General features: G+C 53.6%; 1 protein-coding gene across 4 annotated transcripts in view; it reads right to left on the minus strand.

The window, feature by feature from the left end:
• XPO6 (exportin 6) overlaps window positions 1–13,170 on the minus strand; it is a 55,029-nt gene extending 41,859 nt beyond the window's left edge. For 2 of the 4 annotated variants that reach the window (XM_080556319.1, XM_080556318.1), the window contains exon 1: window positions 12,925–13,170. In XM_080556319.1, coding sequence (XP_080412445.1) covers window positions 12,925–12,927 — 3 coding nt within the window. In that variant the 5' untranslated portion in view covers window positions 12,928–13,170. The remainder of the gene's footprint in view (window positions 1–12,924) is intronic. The other 2 variants (XM_080556321.1, XM_080556320.1) reach the window with 1 other exon arrangement.
• Window positions 13,171–16,928: the final 3,758 nt, after the last annotated feature.

Below are 16,928 nucleotides of genomic sequence, written 5' to 3' on the forward strand. Positions count from 1 at the left end.
ACGCTTGCTCTGGAGGGTTTTGCCCAAGCTGAGAGCTGCACCACCTAGCTTTCCTTTTTGGCAAGGGACAGGCAGAGGTAAAGTCACCCAGCCAGCCTCTCCAAACGGGATTTCATGCAAGAAGCCCAGGCTGGCCAGAAGCCAGCTCGGGCAGAAAGCAGCAGTGTGACCTCCCAGACCGTTTTACTCTCCCATTTGACTTCTCCCGGCTGTTCTAGAGGTTTTGCCAAAGGAAGGTGGAGCAGCACAAATCATCCGAGGCAATCAGAGCCCAGCCCACACCAGGCTCTGCAAACAGCAAAACCCGCCTGGTTCCCCGGGTGCCAACTGCTGGGCACCCTGCTCTAGCTATTGGCCCAGCTTAAAAGGCAGAGAGCAGTGCTCTGCACTCGATGCCTTTCGGGCACCCCTCAGGTTAACCATTCCCGGGGCAGGCGGCAGTTATCTGCCTTTTAAAGCGAAGGCTGCGATAACTAGGTCGTCCAGAGAAAGAGGACACGCTGCTGCAGAGCTGCAGAGGCAAGGTCCCGTCCCCACCAGGCACCCAGGAGCAGATCATCCAGCGAGAGCACAGCAGGAGACCTGCTTGTGGGCTGCGCTCTGCAACGTACCCGGCTGCGCCTCGCTGTTATCACTCACGCAGTAACAGTTTGCTTTCTCCTAGGACGCGGTGTTTACTCTGCATTGAAGGACAAAGGAGCAGGAAGGCACACCAGGATCTGGGGGAGAAGTGCCGAAGGCTCCTGGGGCTGAGCAGCAAAGAGACACGTCGACGACTGCACGAGATGGGACAGTCAGGGTGAGATCAAACCCCGCCTGCAATCAGAGCCATCAGCGTTCAGCTCAGCTGCTGTTTGGTCTGAAATTCAGCCGTTTGGGTCATATAAAATTTTAAAAATTAAGTGTTTTCAAGGAAAGCTGCAAAGTCTGGACCATCACTAGCAAAATTTGCTAAAGTGTTTCCGGGCAAAGGCTGGCTGCATGCATCACCTGCGTGAGGCACTACAAAATATTCAGCTATTAAAGTAGAAAGACTTCCTACTTGTGTTCCTAAGATTTAATTCCCCCCTTTCCCCACCAAGGCCTGCTGGTGTCTGCAGGCTAGTTAAATGCCGTTTGCTCTCCTCTGTCAACCATCTGAGAAAAACCCCACACACTTCTCTAACTCCTGTTTGCAGAGCCAGCCTTGTGACCTTTTTTTTTTTTTTACCATGAAAAACTTCTCAATTCACTATAAGCAGCCAAGGTCGGGTTTCACAAGTCACCATCCACGCTCGCTCCCCTGCTTCCAACTCCCTCGGTGCTCCGACCAGCGCGGACGGTCGGACTGCTGCGTGCAGCATCGCCGCTGCCACCCTCAGCGGTGCCATCAGCCACAGCCCAGCTGGGCGACCGAGGTGGTGACACATGAAAGAAAGCAAGTGCACCTCGTGCTAGATGGCCACAGATGTCCATGATCCATACTTTGACCCTGGAAATCGTCCACCCTCAGAGGAACTGCCCCGTCTGACCGAGACCAGGCTGGGAGCTCACACACCCAGGCCACGGGCACTCCGCGTCTGTCCCATCCCCGTTTTGGTCTCACCACATTTGTTAAGGGTGTTTCAATAGCTTATCGAGCTAGAGGTGTGTAGCTGCTTACTCATCCCGTTTATCTATCAGCTCCAACCTTTAACAGCCGTCTCATACCACCAGAAAAATGAGAGATTCACAGCTGAGAACGCAGCTTCCTCTTTGGGCAGAAATTACGAGGTTCGCTATCAAGTGCTTGCACATTTAGAGACATTCTCCGTCCAGCAAAGCACCAAAAAAGAAAAAGGTGCAACAAAACCAGCTGACTTCAGAGCTATTGCAAAATTACGCTTGAAGATGTAAGAGCCATTAACTGATTTCTCTTACGGGAAAAAAAATTAACAGCTGCCTACTTACAACGCTTTTCAGCTGTTCAAACTCCAGGTCACTGCACCTCGTAAGGCTCTAAAGGAGCGAAGCCCTCGTACCTCGCTGCCCAGAACGGGGCTGCTGCTCGGCCCAGCCTGTGCCTCGAGCGGTCGGGCAGGGCGAGTTACTCGTCCAACTCCGCAGGGTAAGCGGGAGAAAACATACAGGACAGCATACAGATCATAAATATTTGGGGCTGCATTAACACGAGCTGGTGCCAGACAGAGGAATTGGTTTGGGATTGCAATTCAGACAGTGTGCATTTACTTTAACAGAAGATACAACACTCATTTTAGTTTGTGTGAAACCAAAGACATTCCCCCTCTTACAAAAGATCATTCTGGAAAACAGGAAAGTGCTTAGAAAGCTATTTAATTTTTTCTCCAGAAGAGCTTTCATTTAGAGTAGATTTGCCTTTTTTTTTTTTCTTCCATTTTACATTCTCTAAAGACTGAACCTACGAAGCAGGACAGTCATATGCTTCAGACAGCTCCAAAACATCAGCTTCAGCGGCCGTGCCCGACTGTCACATTTTGCTTTCATAAATAAATGCTTTTAAAAAGGAAAATGATTATTTCTGGTAGAGGAAAGCTCTTCTCTAATGCTTTGCCATAAAAACCCAAGCTGTTAACCTTTTAATGGCTGCTATTAAAAGCTCAGCAGAGAATCGATCATACAAATTATGCTCTAAATACAGCATCGCAGGCAGACGATAACTGCAAAGAGGGTTGTTGTTTTTTTAATGCATTTGGAAATGGATATCACTAAACCAAAATTAAGGTAATCCCTCTACAAGGGTTTTGTTTGTTTGCTAAGATGTTAATTGCAGCTGCAACGTTGCAAAGGTGACTCCAGCTGTCCGTCGGGCAGCGCAGGACCGGCCTCCTCGGATGCTGAGGGGGGGATTTTGCCGCACGCGGGCTGAGCACCGAAGAAGCTTCGCGGAGGGGCAGGCAGCGGGTGTGAGCCCCGCTCTGCGCCGAGGACGGGAGCTCTCCCAGCACAGAGCTGCCCTTTGCCGCTGCTGCACCCCTCAAGTTTTGAATTCCGAAGCCCACTCCTGTTCCCTCTGATACCTGCGATGTTGAAGGATGCCAGCAAAGCACTTCCACACTACCTAACACCTGCCAGCCCAGAAAGCCTCCCAACGCCACGCAGACAGAAAACGTACATCTTCTACCAGCACAACCCTCACTTCCTATGGTTTTGAACCTGCTTTTATACCCCCTTCCTACCACCAGCAGTACGAGACACAGCCCACCACAGCTCAGCCTCCTGCTGCTTATCGAGGTTTGGATCTTAGCACATCTTAGGCAGCGTGGCTAAAAGGAGCATCAGCTACGTCTGCCTCTTGTGCTGGTACCGGCTCGTCCAGGAGAGGAGGAACTGCAGGAGAGCATATATGAAAACCCTACCCCCGGTTTGAAGTGTTCCCAGCAGGAATTTCCATCGTGCCACCAGTAAGCCAGTGGGTAAGGTTAAAAGAAAACACACAGACACACCACAACGGCAACTGCTGGTATAACAAAATTCATTAATTCCCTGTCGTTGCTGCCTCTAAGTGAGCCTGCCCCATCCTCTCCCACCTGGGAACCTTCTGCTTCCAACTTGGTGCAGTTACTTACTAGTACGGTTATATATACATATATATATATATAAATATACACACACACAAACGCTATAGTTGGTTTTTCTTCCCTTTATACATATTATTTAGCATTGTAAATCATTTTTAAGCACAGTGGAAGCTGCGGAATGTAATTATACACTTCGAACACATGTGCACGTGCCCTAACGTAGTTGTTTACACGCTGACCTTAATTATTGGGGTGTCTTTTGGAATCCCTCCCTGTCCAAACCCTAGCCTAATGTGACAACGAACACCTACAGTTACTAATTACAGCCTCAGAAGATGGCGGGTCACTTCAAGCCTGCTGGTGTGGTTCACAAAAGCCTTCCTTCTGCTGCCGTCAGCAAAGCGCAGACATTGTCACTGCTGCAGCGATCCCTCAGAGCAGCTTCGAGCCGCTCCACGCAGTGAAGCTCATGAAAGAAGCGAAGCACAGTATTATTTTTAGCAACAAAAACCAGAATTATGGAGTGCTTAAAAAAAGCTGTATGATACCCAACACATCTTCTAGAAAGGCTGAATGCATGCTACGCAGAGGCAGAGCTCTGCGTTACTTCAATACTTGCTGTTTTTAATCATTTCCAGCTAAGAGCTTTACAAGTCTGGGTTTTCACACACATTCCAAGGCTCTCCGTAACAGCATTACAAGGCTCACCCTGAAGTCTTCAAACAGAAAACAGTGCACAGCCCATCACGTACGTGCTCCCCTGCAGTACGTTGCTGATGATATCAACGGTGCTGTCTTTACTCTCAATTTCCTTGTTGCATTTCAGACGTGTTTTTGTGGTTTAATGAACAGAAACTAGGCTTAGCTTCACTCTGCGCTTTCAGAACAGTTCAGGCTCCTGGTGCCATTTCGAGAGATTTTCCGGCTGCAGAATACAACCCGGTCATCTGGCTCACTCGTTTCAGGAGCCGCCAGTCTAGCAGTTCACTGCTGAGATGCTGATTTTGCAAACTCATTTCTCTTATAGCACAATTTAAGCCAAAGATCTACCATAGATGTCATGAATTACTGTTCTATCTAAAGGCAATCAACAGAGGAGCGAAGCAAGGCAGCGAACGCACCACACTACACGCAGTCCCTCCGCTGTGATGGAGCTGATGTCCTGCACGACAGCTGCCTCTGCAGCTCATCAGTTGAGAAATGCCAGATTACGCTTCAGGAATCACTGTAAACATCAGCTGGGGACTAAAAATGATCATAGGCTGAACACTGCTGCGTAGAGCAGGCTACGGAGAGGCAGCAGTGATAAGCTGATTTCTCGAACAGGATGAAGAGATCATCTTACCTGTAAACACTGCCTGGTACACAAGTAATCAGGCACCTTTTAGAATACCTACGGGATCATATTTCTTAAATCTTGTACAGGCAGGTTCAGTTAACCAGGCTTCAGGTTTTAAGGCTGAACTTTGATTAACAGGCTCAAGTGTCCAAATCGGATCCCTTCTAAACTGGGAACTCTTAATGGCGAGAGTCAACCCCGGGGAAGCGCGTCCTCCAACAAGCAGTTCGCATTCGCTCTGCTCTTCACAAAAGGTGCTCAATAACACATGGAAACGCAGCAACCATAAAGCATTAAAATTCAACGCCTACAAATTCTTTTAGAAACCTACCAGATGAATAAAATAATCACAGCAACCTGGCAAAAGCATAGTCGGATTTAACCGTGGCATCATCCATCACAAGCCCCGCTCTCGCTGAGGACACGAGCAGCAGTGGCTGAACCTGCAGGCCCGGGGAAGACGGGCTGGTCACGTGGCGATGACTTGCCACTTGATTTACTGTGGTTTCGCTGCTGGAAAAGACTTGGCAACGCGTTATTTCCCCAGCCTAGTAGTCGTTAAAATAATAATACACAGATGAGAAGTGTAGAAGCATCCAAAGCAGAGTACTACAACCCACTTTCTCCAGCACACTGCCACAGCACCAGGGCCCAGACGGCACACGCAGGCACTTTTTGGACTCATGACTGAAGTCCAACAATCCAGCACGGCCGCTACGTTTCCCTCAGAGGACACCGTGCTCGCACAGCTCTCCGTTTGCCCACCGCTTCTTAAGCCCTCACCGAGGAGCGCCTCTGCTTCGGGCGCCGCCAGAGGAACGAGGCCCGGCGTCGCCGCGCGCCTTCCAGGCTGCACGAGGCCGGCCACACGCTGCTTTATGGCTGCTGGAGCACCACGCGGTGCTCGGGTTCTCCCCGGTTGTCTCCCAGTGTACACCAGCAACTTAACCCCCCCCCTCCCAGTGAAGCCCAGCACCTCACACCTGCAGGGCACAGGCTCGCGATGGCAGTATTAGGGCCCGCCCTCGGCAGGGCTCCCCGTGCCAGCCCGCCATGCCACAGAGCACAGGAGGGCCCTGCCTGGCCTTGTGCGGCCACGCTCGTGTGGGACCGCTCGAGGCGATGGCCACGGGGTGCAGGTCACTTCCCTCCTCTCCGCAGAGGGGAATCCAGGCCTGAGCAAACAGCCCCACAGGGCTGCCCAGCCAAACGCCACCGGCTTTCGTGTTTTGAGGCAGCGCTCGTTTGGAGATCCCCTGGCATTTTATCTGAAGTAAGCTGGGTTTTAACAAGGCAGGCGGGGAACAGCCCCCAGGGCTACATTATTTTGGACAGAAGTATATAGGGGCGGGAGAGCATGCCAGGAAGAAATCAAAACCTGCAGTGTTAAGGAAACTGCGCGCACCTTCTCGCTCAAATGGGCCGTGACAAGCAGCTGAGCAGCAGCACGGAAGATGAACTTACAAAAGATACCACGAAGCACGGCCTTTTGAGTTGAAGTCAGCTTAAAACAAGCACCAATTGTCAAGTTCTAACTGAGTCTTCCTACAAAGAGCGCTATTAATGCTCTTACAGATGGGTATTTGATACTTAATGGTAAAAAGCTTTCTTCCTCGTGACTCACTCAAATGTGGTAGCTCCTTTGACCAGGGAGGAGGAGACTGGAGAAGAGTTAAGATGTGATAGGAGCAGTAAACCTGGCACGCCTGCATATCAGCACTAAGCTGTCCAAGAAGCATTAACAGATTTTCCAAAACACTTCTCAAATACTTTACTGCCGGCAGGACTGCAAATGCAAACCCTTATTCATCCCAAGCTGCAGACAACTCAGTAACAGTGGGCAAACACTCCAAACTGCAGTTGTTTGCAATCCTAACTTCAGGAGTCTCTGGAAGCATGCACGTCAGCAGAGAGGGAAATTGAAAGTACTACAACAAGCAAAGAAGAAAGTGAATGTAAGAAGACAACGATTATTCAGCGTATTTCTTAAAATGGCACTCCTATTCAGAGGCAGCTCAATCTACATAAAGGCAACCCCTGCTGAGATTTTGACTGCGCTGAAAAATCCCCTTACCTTGGTGAAAAACTCTCCCAACACAGACAAAGGGACATCAAAGCAAGGTTTATGTTACAGAAAGCTTGGGACAAGGATTATACCTTGCCCAATACTACAACAGCCAAACCTGATTTCCAGGGAGGCGGTTACGGTGCACAAAGACACAATGTTTTATAAGACCCCACTGAAGAAAAGAAAAACCCGCAGTACTGCAAATTTAATTCCTGGCAAGAGCATTAAAACTTGAGTTGGGCATTTAAGAGCATTTATGAAACTAATGTGGATAACCCTTACCATGGGAATAACTCTGCAAGACGTTGTTTTAATGTTTCCAAAGAACAGCACATTCAGACAAAACATCTCGTCCACTTAAAGAAAAACAAGATGGTGCTATCAGTAATGCTTCTGCACTTCGGGGTATTTCACAACAGCACCCTGCTCCTCACCCTCATGTCTCTCTGGGGATCCGCTGCAAAAAGCCTCCAGGGAAGTTCTCAAGGTTGTGCCCCTCGAGGACAGGGGGGCCGAGACACACAGGCTCGGGTCAGCATGACCTGGCTCGCCTTGAGAACCATCGGGAAGCAAAAAGCAGCAGCCGAAACTCTGCAGCAAGCTGCTGCAAAGCAGCCTCTTCCTCTGCACCTTTTCCCCATCGAGGGCAAACTATTTCTCCAGGTGTCCCGGCTGTCCTTGCTGCCGAGCACCTGCCCAACGCTTGCACAGTAGAGATCGCAGGCTACGGATCGCATTGTCTTCCTCTTTCCTGGCTTCATGTTTGCACAGAGAAACCCAAGAAGCAGTGGATAATTCAACCTTCCCCCCATACCGGGCACCGGTACGTGGAGGGGGACAACAGCACAGGTCTGGCGCTGCACAGCAGCTGCCCTTACAGGAGCCCTTCCAGACCCTGACTTCAACCACTGTTCTCAGATGCCAGCTACCACCTGCTGAAAACCAACCACACAGGCGAACTTCAGCCCTCAGCCCATAGGAAAAGGGCCAGAATTACTCCAACATAAAAGAAATCACTCTTTTTGACCCATCGAAGCAGGACAGTAGCAACCAAGCACTACACAGAATTTTCAGACAAAATTATCTCCCATAAGGAAAAAAAAAACCACACTCATCTAGAAGGCTATGTCCCCTGCCTTCAGCGCTGACTTTGGCATCCTGGCTCCTTTTCCCAAAACACAGGGGGAAAAAAAGGAAATACGACAATCCCTCTCCAAAAGAAATTCATGCCGCAATTAGAGCCGTAATAAAATATTAAATCAAACTGCTAAAAATAGACACAGGCTTGCAGACCCAGCTACGAAACTTGGAGATGCTGAAACAAATAAAAGATGATTTGGAGCACGAATGCAGCGCGTTGGAAAATTGTAAAAGAAATATAATTCTGGGCATGATTCCCCCGGGAGAGGGATCAGGGAAGATGTGGGATTAAAGAATTTGCAATGTTGCTAAAAGAGTCGGAAACATTTAGGTACAGTGAAAGTTCTCTCTCCTGTCTCTAAGTAGGGACCATAAACTGTTAAAGAAAGCTGTGAAATGCGCGTGTATCAGGGGGAGGGCTGGAAAAAGCCTTGCTCCACAGCAGAAACACCTCTCCTAAGCTTTAGGTGCTCGTGTGCGAGATAATCTGTATGGAAGAACGTTGATTTTTCCTTTACCAAACTACTAATATTTGTGCTTGGGTTGGAACGAGCAGACCTTCACAGGACGGGAGGCAGATGCTGCATGCTTCACCTCTACAAATGATATTCCACTTCGATAAAATAAAGCTGGCAAAGGCCTCGTTTCTCTCGCAGAAGCAGAAGGCTGCCACGGGAACACCTGGGACGCGGAGAAGGCCAAGGCAGCAGCGACCCAAATACAAATACAGGTACTACCAGGGGACACCTGCTGACTGACACAGGACAATGGCTCAGAGGGATTTTAGGACACGCTGTGCTACTAGCCGGGTATCAGATATAAAAGCTACTTGTCCTATTTTCCCCCCCTCTCTATTTTGCACACTACAGTAGCAGATCCTTCTTCCCGATCTAAAAGGCACTGCCTAACAACGGGCGTTAAACTCCTCCGACCGAGCACAACCTCCTGGGAGCCTTCAGGTACCTGCACACCGAGCAGGCTCTTTGCGGCACGGAACTGCACCGAGCGCACGCCACGTCCCAGCGCTTTGCACTAAACTAATCCCAGCAGCCACCGCCCCTCTCGCAGCAGATTGCCGCGAACGTCACCCAGCAGGAGGCTTTTCGAGACAGCCTGGTGGATCTTGAGGCTCACCGACGTTGCCTAAATACCTTTTAGCCTCACTGGAGGCCACAGAGCTACCCGGGTCTTCGAAACGCGGCGTAGGTAACGCACCACATGCGGATACCGAAGGGTGTGACACGTAACCGTCCTGCCGAGACCAAGCCTTCACCAGGGGGGAAGCCCCCTTACCAGCCGCGCTCGAGAGCGGCCTTCCCGCTACAAACTCAGTTCTGACTCCTCTTTCTTTTAACTCTGCCAGAGCCGAGTTAAACCCAGGTTTGCCAACGATGCCCGAGCACCGCCGGCAGGCTGCAGCGCCGAACGCCAGCGCTGCAGCACAGGGCCGTGCCACCCGGCCCCACGGCGCGCCGTGCTACCTCCTGCAGCCACGGAGGCTTTGCTGCAGAGACGGTAAATACGTGAAACGGTTCGCAGGCATTAAGCCTGAGCTCTCGCGTCAGGATTTAATAAAATGGGGATAATACTCCGGAGGGGCAGAAAAATTGACGTGACTTGCAGGCCAAAAAAGGAAGCCAGATGTTAGAGCTGAGGCGAGGACTTACCAGTTCCTATTCTCTCGTTTCTCCGCACAGCACAGTGAGTCAGGACGCTTTTCAAAAAGATTTACTTTTCTTTTTCAGCTACACGCTTTGAGGGGATACCAGGAGGCGGACAGAACCTCAGGCTGCCACACCAGCGGCCCGGCGCTGATGCTGGAGGAGGCGGCGAGGCCCCGCTCCATCTCGCAGGCCTCCCCGCGGCACGGAGGCGACCTCGTCAAGCACGAGCGCTTCCTGCCTGCCGCAGCGCTGGGGCTGCGCGGCCTTACCGGGTTCTCCTCCGTCTCCTCCTGGAAGGCGTCCCCGGGGTTCGCCAGCTTCCCGGCCAGGCAGCAGCAGCCCAAGCTCCAGCTCCAGGCGGCAGGGCCACCGACACGGGCCCGGTTCAGTCAGCCCCCGGGCCGCCAGCTCAGCTGCGCGCAGAAAGCGTGGGCTGGTTTGATAATTCAGCAGCAAGCTCCTTGGTAACCACGAGCGCCAGAATAACCTACAGCTCGCCAGCACCCTGCCTGGATATTCTGCAATCCAGGCGTACTTGACTCCCTAGCATATGGGAGGCTTAAACCACCGTGGGTTCTTCAAAGGAAGCTTTAAGCGTAAGAAAGTGACAGCGCTTACTGCTAAAAAAAAAAAAAAGCAAGCTGGTAATGGGGGCTATAAAAGAAAAGCTAGGATGCTGCTGTGAAAAACTTCGAAAGATCCGAGCTACCCACGCCCACTGCCTCCTTCCATCTTTGCGAGTTATATTTGCCTCCCGCAGAACAGGGACACGGGCTGTTTTGGGTCCGCTGCTGCTACTCGTGGTGTACGCTTCCCGTTTCGCTACGCACTTGTGAGGCCTAGTGACAACAGGAAAGAAGAGTGCCCGGCTTCGTAGCGAGCACCAGTGGCTTCCCGTGCCATTTTAAAGCCCCACAGCTAGCAAAACGGCCTTTCTGGGAAGGAAACCCTATTCCTAAGATATTCTTCTAGCTGCTGGCACAATACAAGTCCCAGCAAAACAAAGAGCACGTTCTGTAGGAGGTAAGTGCCCGCCCCACAGCCCCCCAGGGGAGGCAAGAAGGCACTGGCCGGGTGGCTGCTGGGCTCTGGTGATCACCGCTGGTCTCTGAGCCTCACCGCTGAACCCGTTGGGTAGTGGGAGCAGAAAAAGGGCGAAAGAATCAGAGGTGAAACAAATGCATGGCTTCTTGGGATGCAAAACATGAGCGTGTTGATGACTAGTTCCACAAACATTTATTTTGAATATTCTTTAGTATCACCTAGAGGAAACCTAAAACTCGCCTGGGAAGCACACCGATACTTTTCGGAGCTGGTTATTCTGTGTTTAGAGCCCACGGACTCAACTCACTCCAAAGAAATCCCTTTGAGATGCCCAAATTTTACACTGTTCCCTTTCCCTACAAAGACAGCACGACGTCGCCAAGGCTGACGCACACCTTTTCCCCACAAAGCCACCGCCTGGAAGCTGCACGAGACCCACTTAGCGGAGATGCAGCGTGCATTAGCGGCCTGGCACGGCACCAGCTTCGGCACCACGACCACAAAGCCTGACGCCAGCCGAGCTGTTCTGTAAGAACTGATACCTCACAAAACAAATGACTGCTTCGAGCTTCCTGCGAGACCAAATAGCTTCTTAGCGGTGGCGTAACATTTCTGAGCCGTCGGTGGAAGTGGAGCACACCGAACCGGCACCTGTTTACACCGGGAGCTCCAGCGCCCGCTGCAGTTCCCCCTCGCGCCCTTGATGCCCCTCACACCGCCCTGGTTGTTCTCCTCACTCCTGCCCAGGTGACCAGGCCCTGAATCACCACTGCCCCTACCACTTAAACCCTTCCGTTTTAACCTATTTCAACTAACGAAGCCTGCTCCCACAAGCTTGTATTTTGACAGTGCAGTTTAATTACGCTGTAGGTGCTCCCGGTGTGCCTCGCAGGAGCTCATCCTCACGCTTTCCCCACTGTTTCCGGGAAGGAGGGTACGCCGGCAGCAGAACAGGCCCATCTGCAAGCTCCGAGGCAATCGGAACAGAAGGAAAACCCCGCACCGTAGTCACATGAAGCGTTACAACAGCCGGCTCTGCACTACAGCCCCCTGCCTGCTTCTCGCCTCCATACCCAGTACTTGCCTTGTGACCGAACCAAATATTTAACGTTCAAGGAAAAAAAAAAAAAGAAAACAAGGGGGGATTCGGCATACATCAGGCTAGACGCATACGGCTACAGGAAGGAAAAGGAAGAACTAATCAGTCCTTTTGCCAGCTGCAGGTACCGGTGTGCCCCCTGAAGCACAGAACGCAGTAACCTTGCTCCACAAGCACAGCCACAGCTTGTCACGCAGCACGGGCCTACCAAACCCTCAAAATCCAGCCCTGGTAGCTGCCCATCTTCCTGCAGCAGGGGTCCTCACAGGTAAAGAGCCCACCTGGTGAGCGCGGCCCTTTGCTGTAGCTTCAGCGAAAGCTGCCCTGAGAACTGTGAGTGACATCTGGCAGCCAAGCCAGGAGCCCGTCCTGAGCTGGACGGCGCGGCGGGTGACAAATTTACAGCTACAAACCGACTTCCTGACAAAAAGGGGCCGAGAAGGCCGAGCCTGCAGCGTCTGAGAGCTGAAAATAGAAGGGGTTGAAAACCAGCTCGGTGCCTGCTGCCTTCGCCCGGCGGGACTCTGCGGTGCGGCGGGGCCGGAGAGAGCTCCCTGCTTACCGGGCACCTGAGGCTCCCCTCCGCCAGCCCAACAGGCGCCACGCTCACGTTTCCCTCTGGGCAGGACGGGGGGAAAAATAATAAGAAAAAATAGGTAAAATAATACGAGAAACAGCCGCTCCTTAACACGGCCCTGGGGGCGCTGAGCACCGCCGCACCCCCCCGCGGGCAGGCTCCCCCCGGCACCCCGCGGGGGCTCCCGGGGACCCAACGCTCCTGGCCCGGGGTCTGGGCGGGGAGAAAGGGGGGAAAAAAAGGGGGGGGGGTGTGCAGATCGCGGCGGGCTCGGTTGGGCGGACGGCGGAGCGGGACGGGCACCGGGACGGGTCCGGCGGCGGAGGGCAGGGCGAGCCCGCAGCGGCCCCGGGGCTACCGGCGGCCCCCCGGGACCGCCCACCTCCCCCGGGCGCACACGGAGCGGGCAGGCCCCGTCCCGGCCCCGTCCCGGCCCCGCAGCGCCGCTGGGCCCCGCCGCCCGGCCCGCACTCACCATGGCTGCCGGCGGCTCCCGCGGGGCGGCTCTAGGCCGGGCGCCGCGCTGCGCTCATGTCACGGGCGGCGGCCATGCAGCGGCCGCGGCCCCCCCGGCCTCCCCCAGCGCCGAGGCAGGGCGGCCGGAGGGACGGCCCGAGCGGGGCCGGGCTGCGCGGGGCGCGGGGCTGGCGGCGTCCCCGGGGCTGCTCCAGGCGCGTCCCGCCGCGCACCGGGAGGCGGCCCGGCCCTGCCCGCCCCGCCCCGCCCACCGGAAGCGGCCGCCGGCCCCCGCCGGCCAATAGGAAGCGAGGAAGAGGCCGAGCCGCGCCTGCGCACGCCGCCGCCGCGCACGCCGCCGCCGCCGCCATCTTGGAGGAGGGCGCGGCGCCTCGCGGCGCGGGGAGGGGGGGGGGGAGCGGAGGGGAGCGGCGCCCCGCCCCCCGAGAGGCCGCGCATGCGCGAGGGGCGCTGCCCGCACGGCAGGAAGGGGCTGTGCTCGTGCGTGTTGGGAGGGGCGGGGCGATGGCGCGGTGGGCGTGGCTCCTCCGGGACACGCCCCCTCCAGAAGGGCGGGGCCGGCTGCCGTAGGGCACGTGCGTTGCTAGGCAACGGGGGGGGGGGCAGGCTCGGGCCTAACCCCGCGCCCCCGGGGCCCCGCCGCTGCCCCCGGCGCCCCCGTCCCCGTGTGCGGGGCCTCAGTGACCCCCAGCTCCGCGCTGCCCGCGGCAGTCACCTCACCCCCGGCGCTGAGCCTTCTTACAGGGGCGCTCCCTGCCCGCTGTGGGACCAAAAATGTCGTTTTCGCACAGTTACATCGGTTAGAGGGAAGGAACGCGGTGCTGCGATGTGCCTGCAGCGATAAGAAAGCTTAGCAGAGACCTCGTAAAATGCAGACCACCGGAACCCTTAGAGCAATTAGGCGGAAATCATGGTGTACGAAACGTCACCGCCTCAAAGAGTAAAAAAAGTCAAATTTGGCTTCTAACAGGCCGGCAACTGAAAGCCACGTATTGTCTGTGAAGCAGCGGATAGATTGTGAACCTGGATTACCCAGTCAATGGGGAAACGGGACAGTCCCGGTCACTGAGGAAAAAAAAACCACAAGTATATAAACTCTCATGGAACTAGTAGGCGCGCTCCGGCTTGTGGGACGCCCGCCATTGCGATCGCGAATAAAAGTGCTGCTTCACCGAGATCCTCACCTGAGCCTGTGTTATTTGGCTACAGAGCGCTTCTCACGCCCGCGGCACAGCGTGGGGCACACAGACATCCGCTGCCGGCCGCCTGCTCCGTGCGACAACCACAGCGGCACGGGCCCGGGAGGTCATGGCGGAGACCTGCCTCCGGTGCCCAAACGCCTCAGACGCTCCCACCCCCCGTGTCCTGCTCTTCACCGGGTCCAGGGGCCCTGTCGCCTCCCCAGGTGGCTGCTTCCCCCGAGAGCCTTCAGCGAAGGACCTTGCAAGGGAGGCGCACGCATGCAGGAACACTATCTGCATTTACGGGCTTCGTGGCTGTGTAACTAATTAAATAATGAACAAGGAAGGAAAATCCTCACACCGCAGGGCCTAATCAGCAGCCATAGCGAACAGTTACCTGGTACCAGAGACCAATCCCAGCCCCGCGGGTTTAGCGCCATCCGCTTTGACGCCCTCTGTTTTCTAATGACTGAAGGGGCTGGGAGAGAAGACGTGATGGGGAGACCGAGAAGAGGGGCACGATTGAAACAGGAAATTCAGCCCTTCGTTACTGCCTTTCAAAATGAAGCCAGGACCAATCAGAGCCTAAAAACAGCGAAGTTAATACAGATCAAAACACTTATGGTTCCCAAAGTCTCCTGTGGCATTTCCCGTTACAAGAGATCGCTGAAACCGGTGGCTTAATAGGCTTTAGAGGGGGGCTGTATACATATGAGGATATTGCAAATGCTTGCAGTTACATTAGAGGATTAAACACAACAGGAGAGGGAGAGAAATAAACCCTCTAGGGGAGTGTAACTAACTGCAAGGCTTAGCAAGAAGATTACGGTTGAATAGTCCGTGTTTTTTCCACTGTCGAATTTCTTCCACTTCCCTGCTTCTAGTTGTGGCTGCCTTTCAGCAGCGTGCTGACCCTGCAGCCCCTCATCGTGGGCATTCCCGTGCCGTTCCCTGTTGGTGGAAACCCCATTCTCGTCTTTAAACCGCAGGGCCCTGCGTGGCAGGGCTCATTAAATGCGGGTGAATCCCTCGTGCGTAAAGGGCTGGAGACCTGAGCCCTAACCCCGCCTGAGGTCCAGGTGCTGCAGCTCTTCCCAGACCGAGATGTGCAGCATGTGTCCGTGCCCCAGGGTGAAATCTCATCACACAGATTTGCAGCTTTGACATTGTCGGGCTGCTCTGGTTGCTGTTATGTGCCAGGCACTGCACTGTCTCCAAAGCCTCTCCAGCGTCTCCGAAATGTGAGGCCGAGCCCAGCAACGTGCCTGCGCGCGTGTTCACGGAGGCTGGGGCCTCTTACTCCACGGATCGTCACTTTGGGCCACCACAGCCGCACTGGCAGGGGACAGGTATCCATGGAGACCATTAAAAGGATAATCTCACGATCGTGGTTTGTTATTTTAGCACGTCGTTTGTTGACATGTGCTCCAGCGTGCACGTTTCACACCGGGGCCTGATGCAAAGCTGCTGCCGTCGCCGCTCCGCTCGCACCTTGCCTCCTGATGCTGTGGAAGTTGCTTCTCCCCGCACTGCATTTTCAGGAGCGTTGGGTTTTGTTCTGCCTAACAAAAGAGACTCCAGAAGCCGGAGGGGTTTGGCACACGGACGGCACTGAACAAGCTGGTGGGCACCGAGAGAAAGAATAAAACTGAGCTGGGCACAGAGCAGGACCCAGAAAGCAGAGAGGAGGAGCGTGTAGCTGCTCTGCCAGTGCTGGAGGAAAGCCTGGGAGGCTGGAGCTGGGCTTCTGCTCCTGGCGCAGTTTTTGCCAGCTCTTGCTGGAGGCAGAAGGCCCCAGAGGCGAGAGCTGCCGGCTTTAGCCTTCTGCCAAGGTGCCAAAATGCTGGATCCTTACAGGGAGCTTTTGTCCTGTGTTCCTATTTCCCCTGAAAAATCCAAAGGGCATGCAGCACATTTTAGTACAGGATTTGGGGCTGACAGTGTGCTCTGAGCTCCAGAAGCTTTTGTCCCTGTTCTAGCAACATCTGCTCCAAGGACAACAAAATATCCTCATGCCTTCAATAGCTGTGGAAATAAAAGGTCTTGCACTGCCCTGGCCGGGGAAACCACTGGCTGTCTGCAGCCCTTATGTTTCAATTCGGGGCTTTTTCATCTTCTGTTTCCTAAAGAGGGAGACAGTAAGGCTCCGACTATGTCCCAGTCAGCCCAAGTCGGGAAAAGCCATCAAACTTTTCTAACTTTATGTCTAAAAAAAACCACAAAAACAAACCAGAAGAAAGGGAAACACCACGGAGCCAAATGGCTACCTCAGGAGGCCAAGGTAACAGAATTTGTGAAAATTGTTCTTAACTGTATGGTTTATCCCTTGGTTATCTTTGTTGTAAACATACACAGAAACGCACTAGAACTTGATTTGAAGCCCTTTTGTCAAAGCATCCTGCACAGCTCCAGTCTTCGTTCCAGCCTGTTCAATCACACGCTCAAATATTCATTGCAGTTAATTGCTTTATTCCAGTTTTGCAGAGTTTGGGTTTTGCCTCCAGGCTGAGTCTGAGTCTAATTCCAATCCAGCAGCTGTCTACGCCTCTCTTCAAATCCAGCCGGGTATCTGTTTCCATCTTATTGCCGTTTTATTGCTCCTACCACAAACTGAGCTGTAACTCATTCTGACTGCGGTGCACAAACGAGCGCCTTCCTGCACATCCACCCAAGATAATTTAATTGAAAGGGTTAAGCTGTATTTTATAAGTACAATAGAGCAACTTCGAAACGCGAGGGAAAGTTTTGTGGAGGGAACCCCAACCAGTCCCTTTGCTCAGTAAGCTGCTTGGCAATAAGCAGTTTGTTCATTTAGCAAGCT

The sequence above is a fragment of the Anser brachyrhynchus genome, assembly GCF_964034855.1.
Source record: "Anser brachyrhynchus genome assembly, chromosome: 15".
NCBI lineage: Eukaryota > Metazoa > Chordata > Aves > Anseriformes > Anatidae > Anser > Anser brachyrhynchus.